The sequence below is a fragment of the Acromyrmex echinatior genome, chromosome 6 (genome assembly GCF_024713525.1).
Source record: "Acromyrmex echinatior isolate Ae372 chromosome 6, ASM2471352v2, whole genome shotgun sequence".
NCBI lineage: Eukaryota > Metazoa > Arthropoda > Insecta > Hymenoptera > Formicidae > Acromyrmex > Acromyrmex echinatior.
In genome coordinates, this window is record NC_141857.1 from 6,873,843 (window position 1) to 6,885,267 (window position 11,425).

Genomic DNA, 11,425 nt, shown 5'->3' on the forward strand with positions numbered 1-11,425 from the left:
CAGCCTGCTGGACCTTCTTTGTGGAAGAGCGTGTTTACAGGGTATTAGTTAATTTATGGTAGATACATGGGGAGAGACATGGATAGACGCGTGTTGCCGTTAGAAAGTGAAATGCTACTGGGCGAGTTCGTTTTGGCCATTGTGGACATCGTTTGGTGATCCTCGATCGGACGTTTACCCCTCTCATTTAGGACCGCCCCGATTCACCGTAAAGATCGCAATTTATCGCCGTTGCCGACACACGTTTTCTTGCCACCAGTTTGCCTGGACGACAGTTGAAGTTTTTCACGGGAGCAGGAACGAACCGTTAAAGTTTTCGTCATTGATCTGTTGCGGTAGATACACTTTGCAAAAGGTTGAATATATAAATAATCATTGGCAATTTATCATGATGTTCAACGCGATTGTAGTAATTCGTGACATTTTCAAGATGAATGAGAAAATGCAATCCTTTTATTCTCAGATGATCTCTATGATGAGCCAGAATATATCTACGAAATATTTTAGGTATCGGTTTTTGGGTTACATTTAAAATATTAAAAAAAGAAGATAAATACAAAAAAGGAAGTTTTTCTGTATACCTTGGATTGAAATTTTTTATTTGATTCATCAGTAATAAAATATGCGATCCATTATCCGACCAAATAATGAAAGCATAAATCTAAAAAAAATGATTTATAGCTTTGTTACAGCAGAAAAAATTGTTTGATAGATCATTCTGTCGCGATCGCAAGCGATTCATCAAAATCGATCAGCCGGGACTGTTACGATCAGGTAGGTCGCGATCCAAACTGGTTCTATAGCTAATTCAATCAATTAAACGTACGCTGGGGTGAATTACACGTGTATCAGCGATAGATACTCATTAAGCGTACATTCAACAGCACACCTGGTGTCTATCGATGGACTAAGAGAAGCTTGAAAATTCAAAGTCATGAACTTCGAAGGTTTAAATTTTTTAGTTGATATATCATTTAGTATAGAATTCGGGGCAATATATTATTTATAACTTCTAATTATAAATTAAGAAATAGAAAACTAATTTACTCATATTACAATAATATTATGATAAAGTATGAAATCAATTAACAAGCAACATGGGTGTCAATTTCTTTAAACAGTTTCAAATATATTTGTCAATTAATAAATATGATTCCGGAACCTTTGACTCTACTTGTTAGTCCTCTGCAAAAAAACAAACAGTAATATATAATTTGGCTTATTATTATTTATGTAGTGCAATATTTTGCTGCAACTTTAAACGAATAATTGTGTCCAAATAAACTTTTACATAAATATTTATTAGGATTTTATTAATGCATATAAAAAATATAATTTTATTCACGATGCTACATCCTCATTTGCAAATAGCTATCATATATTGTGATTTTACATAAGAATTGTGTGGGATGAGAATAAAAAAAATTAAATAACTTTTAAACCAATAAAAGAATAATGTTCAAATTATACATAGATACTCAACTCAGATGTAATAATATGTAACTCACTTTATGATATTTTTATATTTTTTGATAATACTTTGAGATGTGACACAAATTTAAATTAAGTTAGATAAGAAATTTGATGTAAAATTTTTGGAACACGCATACATTCATACAAAACTTAATTTACATTTCGATGATTTCAATCATACGACCGATGCTAATCATCCGTTGCAATATGTAACGGCCGAAAATTCATTTATGAAGCGACATTTCGTCAATATTCAATTTAACGCAGGCATGGTTTCGTGTTCGAGAGAGGCATTGTATTAGTTACTATTATCGAAATGACCAGCTAGGATGACAGCATTAAAACTATGAACCAGCTGCTTCCCATCGCGGAGTTTCCCCCATAGGTAGAAGACCCTGCGGTGCATCGTGCATTATAATTAACCATATAATGACCACGCCGAGTCACCCCCATGCTCGTATCGACGTACAGATAAGTAAACTACTCACCTACACAGGGTGCTATTAAAAAAATATTGTAATGTATTATTGCCATTGTAAAATTATATTTTAGAATCGCGTATACTTTGCCACGTAAATGTATTGCTCATTTGTTACAATAACAATAGAACTAAAAAATTATCATTTTTATTTCTTGCAAAAAATAAATGGAATCATAAAAATTGCTTTAAAAGAACATAACTTTATTGTTATATAATCAATTATTACATTTTCAAATTAATATTTATAACAAAATTTTAATACTCCAAAAATTTTTAATATTCAAACTTATTTTCTAGAACCTACTTAGTTTTTGGAGTTGTTATGGGAAATATGCGATTGAGATATACTAAAGAATAATATAGTTATTAAAGATTTATTGCACTCAGCGCAATGTATTTTATGTCTAGAAATTGGCATAAATTCAGTTTCGTATATATTTGGATATTATCATTATCTAATTAATAAGTTTACTGTAATTATGTTCCAAATGAATTTTTTATATATATAGTGACTCACACATTAAAAATATTCACAAATTATTTAAAAAAATATGAAAAAGACGTTCGTTAGACTTCTTATTTTAGAAACATTCTTCTTATTTGTATTATTCTGATATAATGTACAAGTTATAAAACTTTATTTCAATATCTTTATTGTTTTTTCTTTTCTTTTTACTGTAGTAAAAATTTTTATAAAATTTTTGATAAATTTGAAATATTTGATAAATATTATGAGTAACTGATTATCGTACGTGTACATCGCAACAGTTTTTGCATCACCCTATAGTTTTACCCCCATGTGTTCATCGAGAGACCACCATGGCACGCGTCCAGGTGAATGTTACAAAATGTTCGTTACAAAGCGCGATTCATATTGTTCAGCTGTCTAATTTTCGATGATTTTGACTCGAGCCTCCACGTGTCGATTACCTTATAAAACGTGTCGATGGAATATCAGATAATGTCGCGTCTGGTCTGACGCTTTTTAATGTCTGTATAACATGTTATTAATTTAAAAGACTTTGGATAATATAGATAATTTTGGATGAAAAAATATTACAGCATAATACGATGCGGAATAATTACTACTGTCGCAATCGATTAGTTTTTTTAAGTTTTACTTGTAGAATTAATTTATATCAATTGTTGAATTAATCTAAAGAAGATATACATAGAATGATCATAAAAGGTTACAATTTTTAAATAGTGTTTGTATAAAATACCGTATAAATAGAAATAATAATAGAAAGGGTGGACATACACAATAAACGTCAGGTATTTCGAAATAATGAGAAATAAAAACAAACACATATTTTTGGATATTTTTATTAAAGAACACTAAAGTTTCTCACAAAAATGTTTTACTAAACTTGCACGTGAGTACTTTTAGTGGTTTTTTCGAATAATTGCAAGGGATTCCATCTCCTGATTTGTTTTGTAATGCTAGTCTCTTGGATTTTTTTCTTCTGGAGGCATATCAAGAATACAGTTTATTCTATTAAATTACTGAACGTAAATTTTTTGCACAACTGAATTGTGACTGTTATTGGCATCATACCAATATTGTGAAATTCTACAGCGCTTGATGTGAAATGGAATAACTGCTGAATTTTTTGTTTACCTTATTAAAAGTATTCATATAGAAGTTTAATAATTTTTTGTAAAAACTTTTTTAGTTGTTCTTTAAAATAAAAGTGCAAAAAATAAAAGAAATATATATATATATATATATATATATATGTATTCGTTTTGATTTTTCATTGTTTTAAAATATCGAAAAATTTATCCTGTACGTCTTGTATAGAATATAAGATATTACATAAAAATCACACTAATATTTATTTCTACTTTCCACCAATGTGTAGATTATCTTTAATCTTGATTTAACTTACTTTTATATATATAATCTTTTTCTAGTTAATCTACATTGGTAAAAATGAATATCAATGAGTCAAATGAGAGATATTTTATATCACTCAAAAAATTATCTATTTTTATTTTTATACAATTATTATCTTATAGCATACTTATCTCTCATATATGTAACAACATGCTTATAAAATAGTTCTGATATACATTATATTTCAAATATTGTATAATAAGTAAAGGAAGTGAAGAAATAATAACACAACAGATAAGAATGAAAGCACAATAGTTTATTACCAACTTAAATGACTAGATGACTAGAGAACTTTTCCTCTTAATTCTAAAACAACATGTACATAGGACATTTTCCTGTCTCATGCGATGAGAATGCGGAGTTGCGAACAGACGTTTGTAATCAATTAATCTTTGGAGGCGCTGCATTGTTGGCTTCGTCATGGAACCAACCGTTTCAGGCTTTCAATGAATAGTCGCCGCCATGAGAAGTTTTTAATATATTGTTAAAAACCACATCAATAAATTACTCTAAATTGATTTATCAATCATTTAAGCATTTTAATTGACGATTCGATAAGCATTTTAGTTGACGAATCCATCCAAACCTCCATAAATCTCTCTCTCTCTCTCTCTCTCACACACACACACACACACACACACACACACACACACACTTTCTCTCTTTCTTGACGAATTATTTACAAAAATTCATTAATACGTCCGTCGCGATTAAATCTAAAGAGGATTATTTCAATAATTGATGATAACATATGATGCTCGAAAGACCAGGGAATAAATATACAAATTACAGTAACGCAGACGAAGGTCCGGTTTACGCAAACAATCGTTAAAACCCCGCGCCTAAGAATTTGTGCTCACTTTTCATTAATTGGCGATTATCACTTTGTGCAGTACGTTCTTTATAATTAATTTAAAAAATAGTATTTAAATAATATTTTAATAATCCGCTAAAATATATTAATTTTTTTAAGTAATTTCAAGCTAGCTGATTAGTTTTTTTGCCGCCTAGTACATTTAAGTTAACATGGCGATTTTTTCGCCACCGCAGCAAAATAAGAGAAAACCGCACGTGTGCACGGGGTCTGTGCAACAGAATATATGATTAGTTCAACGTCTTCTACGTGGTCTTCGTTATGGTTGTCGTTGTTGTCGTAGGGATCGCCTTCGTTGTTTTCGACGATTCCACATTTTGTTTCGACACGTCCACTGTGGCCGTCAGCGGCTTTTTGTTCACGTCGCATACTTTTCTAGCTCGCCAATAATCTGTAACAAAAATATTATATCAGTTATCATTAAATATGTATTGTTTAACTTCATATTACTCGAACGATTTTTAACGTAATTAAAACTTGCGTAGAGCATATTTCTAACATATCAATATTTCTAACGTACCAATAACATCACAATCTTTATTGTTCTCTTTGGTTTATAATTAAATAAAGATTGATAATATTCTGTAAATCTTTTAGATGAAGAAATATATGTGCAATTTTTTTCTAAATTGTGAAATAATTTTTATTCTAAATATTAAATATCTAGAATGATTATAATAGCACTTATTATACATTTAGAGATTTTATAAAGGCGGCTCCAAATGACATGGTCAATGTATGTCACATTAGCAAATATTACACATACACGTAAATACATGCACAATATAAATGTAGGTCAATGTTTAGCGAATGTGTGCAAAGGCGTACATTAGCCACATCATCTGGAGCCGCTTTAAGATTAAACATCCTACGCAAGTATAGGTAGTGAGAGATTGAGCATCATAAAAGGTAACGATATCAATATTACGGTATATGTATATATATATATATATATATATATATATATATATATATATACATATATATATATACCGTAAGAAATCGTTCTGCAGGGTTATTCTGTAACTCTTAACTCAAGTTTCGTTATCGTTATAACGTCGTTGCGTAGTTTTTTTATCATGGTAAACCTGTTCATTCTTATGTTTCGCGTCATGTAAATAGATATGAATCTCTGCGACGGAACACGTAAAGCTTCTCTTGTAATAAGTATATACTCAAGATTCCGTAATAGTTGAGGTTTCATGGATCGATGGGGTCAGGGGACGTAGAGTAACCTGTATAGGAACACCGTGCGAGAGAAGTATGAAATTTCCACAACAAAGACTGCGTCTTAGGAGCACCCTAGTTCGATCAGGTAGCCACCTGAGTGCTCTACCCTCGTTTCTTTCTGCTTTTCTCTCTTTTTCTGACTGACTACTTGACAGGTGCGACTTAATGTTAACAGTACCGGTTCGGAAATCTGCTCTTTTCTCTGATATTCTGACAAAAATATGAAAGGCGTAAAAATCACATCTTTTATTTTGTGACGAAGTCTGTAAAAAAACTAATGTATGAAACAAAGCATTCGCATCAGTGATTTATAGCATTAGATTCGGTTTCATTTATTTACAGCTCAAACCATATTTGACATTGTTTATTATTGCGGTCATGCTCTTGCAACAGCCACTTTGGTCAAGTTTGAACATCTTGGTTGATATTTACAATGGAATATGACTTAATCGGGTGAGACTCGTAACATGAATTTAAAGTACTGAGGAAGTATTCGTGAATCGATATAGTAAATAGAATATGGTCCAGGTTGATATCGTGTGTACGTGAAAAAGACTGAAAAAAATCCACAACCGCCATATGTCGAAGACATGATCCTTTCTCTGCGCTTCTCTCTTTTTGGCAACGGTCCGCCATATGGTGCGCGAAACCAAGTTCTTCCTCAACCAACGTCTTCTCTTTCTCTTTCTCTCTCTCTCTCCTTTCTCTCTCTCTCTCTTTCTCCTCCCTCTCTCCTCTGTTCTCCAGTCGCGTTTACGATTTTGCTTGTCAACATCTGTTTCCACGCCTCAATGTGCCGCGAAATAGATCCTAGATGCGTCGAAAAAAGCTCGACGCTTACCTGTCCATATGTCTCGAACGTGATTCCACCTCGAAAATTTTCTTTTGTTCGCGGATCCTTCTGACGCGTCCTTTACTCGAGCGAAGGATTTCGTTTGAATCCTATACTCTATAAGGCGTTTCCGATTTTACAGGGAAACCACACGAACGGATCACAAAGTCTGTTAAGTCGCAATTGAAGGAGTCCTTTGTCAACATCTCAGGATCAAGAATATCGAGAGTTTTTTATTCTTCATGGCATGAAAAATGCTGCGATTATCCTTCGTTTTGCAATACAATCCGTGTTTATTTTTCCTTCAGTATTAATTGTAGAAGAAAATAGAGTACGTTTGTAATCGTGTATTTTAGACCAAATAGGTATAAAAGATAATAGTTTAGATATTTCTTTATTTGACAAATTTGTTTATTGCATGTAAATCTTAATTATTTCTTTTTAACCTCAGAGTAAATACAAGGATGTATGGAGTAAAACATGTATATTAAAATTGTTACGACAATAAGTTATAAAAATTAGAAAAAATTATATAAATATGTATGTGTGTGTGTGTGTGTGTGTGTGTTGTACTTTATGTCATGAGATAGATAAAAATTTTTTGTTCTTAAAGATGTTAGATATGTTGAGAAGAAATGCGAATTAGTGTAGTTGCATCAAATGCAATTTGTCTCAGCAAGTGGTGCGCGACCTTCGTAAGGTCTCGCGTGGTATCGCGTGTTCGCGAGTCTGATTTAATCGTGGGAAAAGACGTTCTAGTCGTCATGGGCCCTTAGCAAGGGCTAACAGGTGTCGGTGGAAAAAGAGCTGGTTGCGCCGTCCCGCTCTGTTAAATTTTCGAGGGTCTCGTTGTGTTCCAACCCAAGAAGTCATCGTGTGTGGGGGATTATCAGTGCAAATAGGCACAGGATCTCGGTCCGAGGTTGAGAAATCATAGGGTTTTCCCCACCCCATAGGTAAGATTATCGCGTACGCGTGTTTACGAACGATTTCTTTAACTTGCGAACCAACACGAATTCCTATATAATTTTTCAAAAAGGATATTAGAGCCATTCTACATGCTGATTGAGAAATATATTTTTTAGAAATCTATCTCCCAAAGCACAGAAGGAACAATTTTATTGAAGTATCTAAAAATTGTGCTACATGTAGATCTGAAGATAATTTTGCATTATCAAAAACAATTAGAATCCGAGTGTCCTAATTATTTTGATAGTATACAATAAAATTATTTTCAGATCCATCTAAATTTTTAGATATTTAGAAATTGTTCTTTCCATCAAGGCACATTTAATCTAAGGGTGCGTGCAATCTGGTCGATAATATTGGTTTCATATATAATAACATGCAATATTTTGCACTTGGTCGAAGAAATGATATGTCCATTGTGCACAAGAATTCATGCGATAAGACGAGAGAAGTGGGTGATCGCATCATGCCTGAAGAATCCAAGGAATGCAATCATGAGTTTCTTTTACTCCTTGGAAATTGGCCCTTCGATGACTCAGTGTCCTACAGGTACGTTGGATACCCGCCTTAGATACATGACTCATAGGAGTGATCTCATTCCCGATCGCGACGCTCTTTCTCTAACTGCATTCTGCATGGACTGGCGACTGATCGACTTCTCACGATCATCGTACACCACACGTGTCCACTTATCTTTTTGTGATAACGCGAGTATTTTTTGTAGATATATTTGGTTGTTCCATAGAATATCTCTTCGACCATTGAATATCTCCTCGAATAAGATAAAATTATGTAGAAAAAAAGTATTATAAAACAAATTTTTCTAACAAAACTATATTTAATAACAAATTTAATTACTTTTCATTGAATAATTTAACATTTCGAAATATTTCACATTTGGATAAAATATTTTTTAATATATTTATAATTATATAAATATATAATTGTTTAAATATATCTTAACTTGACTTCAAATTAAAAAATTACAAAAGACCGTAGAAATTATTCATTTACATTTCACGAACAATTAAAAAAAATTTGTTAAATCGTTGTTCCTATATTGAATTCAATTTATTAAAAAAAAAAAAAATGTTGGAAATCGGTTGGAGAACTGGTAAATAAAATGTACGGAAATTATTGACGTATGTGTTTGTAAATTGTCTTTTAGAATAGAGAACGAATTCTTGATCTTTAGTCCGAGATTCAGACCACACTTGGATTATCTGCAACGGGTCTGCGACCCGTTTACGATGCGTGCTTCTGGCGTAAGAAAACGACAGGGTGGAAGATTGGTCAAAGGAGAGCGTAAGACGGGTAGCCGGGAGTATTCTGGCGAGGGACGGCTACAGAGAAGAGAGGAGGAGAGAAGGCGGAAGAGAGGCAGCGGGTTTAGAATAAGAAAACAGGTCGGAGCCACGCGACCACGTCGCGTCTGCGCGTCCGACTTCCCTTTCTTCGTCACGGTTTTCCCGCCAAAAACCCGCCGCTTCTATGACGCTACAGCAATAGACTCGCAATCCCGTTTCAATGTCATCCAGCAGGCTAAACAGCAGTCTATTGGTTAAAGTAAGCCGAATTGAATTTTTTTCGTCGACAAATTGGTTACAAGTCGCAAGTATCCGAATATCCATGACCATACTGCGTGAGAATCGTTACATAATTCTGTTCCCACCTCAATAAACTTATAGCGGTATGCCATATTGAATTATAGACACATCCTTTGTCGCTGCATTAAAGCTTTTTGTCTCATTTTCGTCAAACTTAAAATAAATATATCTATTTCGTTTCAAGTGCAACAAGTACACAATAGTTGAAATCGCAAAGAAGAAATCTTACATGTAAGAGATATTTTTAGATTTATGCTCGCGTGCATTAAATCGAAGAAGACGGTATTCGCCGACCTACTTTCGCGCGCCATACATGCATCCCGCGAAATTCACGCTTGTTGCCCGTCCAGGGAGACTTGTCGAATGTATGACTCATGCTTCTTCATGCATATTCCGCGAGCATACGCACGCGACGTGCGACGTGCGACGCGTTCGCGCGCCTAAATTGCCGCCAAGGCTCGTCGATAATATTTCGCGAAAGAGAAGAGAAATGTTGCTCACCGTGAATGCTGGTCTGCCTTGAATACGGATTACTACGCTTTTTGCCGGGCGACCGGTCGCTCTTCTCGTTGTTCCGCCTCTGATAAGTATTCTCCTTATCCTCGGAACGAGGATCCACTCCCCATCTCTTGGCGAACTTGCTCCTTTCCGCGTCCAATGCCTCCTGGAGCATCTCCATCGTCTCTCGCGGATTTGGCCGGCCGAAGAGGCAGCGTGGTACTCGTGAGGTCATCGTCGTACTTGGCAACACCGTGTAGTAGATTTCGTGACAAATCGAGGCTGCCAGCATTTCGGGTACTTGTTGTGTTTCCACCGTACGTTAGTCGAGCAAGCAGACTCCCCGTGGACTTTTGTTTTCCAGTTCAAAGTACGTACCCGCTCGCTTCTCCGTTTCCAGCGAATATAATGAGCGAATGTCTTCCAGTTCTTCCGATTCGGCGTATTCCGGAAGAACGGGAGAATCCTTGGCTGTATAAATTCTGCTGATCCACTCGACTTTTCTGTGAAGTTTTCTTCTTGAACGATCTCGCTCCTCATGGACTTGCGCGACGTTCAAGAACAATCGAGCCTCAGTCCTCACTGCTCCACGGTCAGACTAGTTCTGGTGGGATGTGAAAGCGTTCCAAGTGGTCGACTCGTATCCGTTTGAACGAGCCACGAGGTCCGGTGTTCCCTTCCACCGAACGTTTCAATTCAAATCTGATTGGCGCGCCGTGTCAGTTGCGCAGTAAAAATGGCGCGAATTTCGCATAGTAACGTCCTCGTCGTACGCACGACGGCATCCAATCGTGTGCTCCTTCTTTAGTGCGCATGTTCTCCACGTGTACCCTCACCACCGCGTTTGTTTGAAATCGTCCAACGGATTATGCTAAGCGACCTCTCGTGGTAGAGAAGACCGAGCGTGCACCATGAAGCGTACTTTTTGCCTTTTTTCTAAGTAGCGCGACGTATAGAATGATCACGATCGTAGTTCGAGCGTGTCGCGATAGGATTCGAAATGATCTTTCTTCCGACGAGCTTTTTTTCGGATTCGGTTGGAATGCCTTATCAATCGCACGGAAAGATTATCTTTTTATCATTGATCCGTAAATTGCTCTCTTCATTTTTATTCAAATCACTAGATATTTCAAATCTGTTTTTTTAATTAATTCTCAATTTTAGTAAACATTTCTATGACAACATATATAAATACATATATATAATATATATATATATATAAGATTATAATTTATATATAAACATATAATTTATAATATGTTTATATATCCTTCTCTCTTTTGTAAAATTACTTTTTAATACAAGAAAAATAATAATAATAAGAGAAACATAAAACTAATTAATAGATTAATTGTTGCATTGTTTTTCACACAAATAGCCAAAGTTTGAAGAAATGAGAAAAAATTGCTCATATATAAATCATAAACAAATCATTATACACATAGTATACAAGCAATTTTTTCTCATTCCTTTAAATTTGACTTTTTGAAAAAAGAGAATATAAAAACTCTTATTTTATTTAATTCTTTTATAGACGTTATCTGGAAAAAATGTCAGATCG

At 34.4% G+C, this 11,425-nt stretch overlaps 1 protein-coding gene across 1 annotated transcript; it reads right to left on the reverse strand.

Moving 5' to 3' along the window:
- Nucleotides 1-4,089: 4,089 nt before the first annotated feature.
- LOC105154085 (uncharacterized) lies at nucleotides 4,090-10,498 on the reverse strand. The gene is made up of 2 exons (XM_011069356.2): nucleotides 9,868-10,498; nucleotides 4,090-5,119 (listed from the first exon to the last, which is right to left on the reverse strand). The coding sequence occupies exons 1-2, from the start codon at nucleotides 10,154-10,156 to the stop codon at nucleotides 4,974-4,976; spliced, it is 435 nt and encodes a 144-aa protein (XP_011067658.1). The 5' UTR covers nucleotides 10,157-10,498; the 3' UTR covers nucleotides 4,090-4,973.
- Nucleotides 10,499-11,425: the final 927 nt, after the last annotated feature.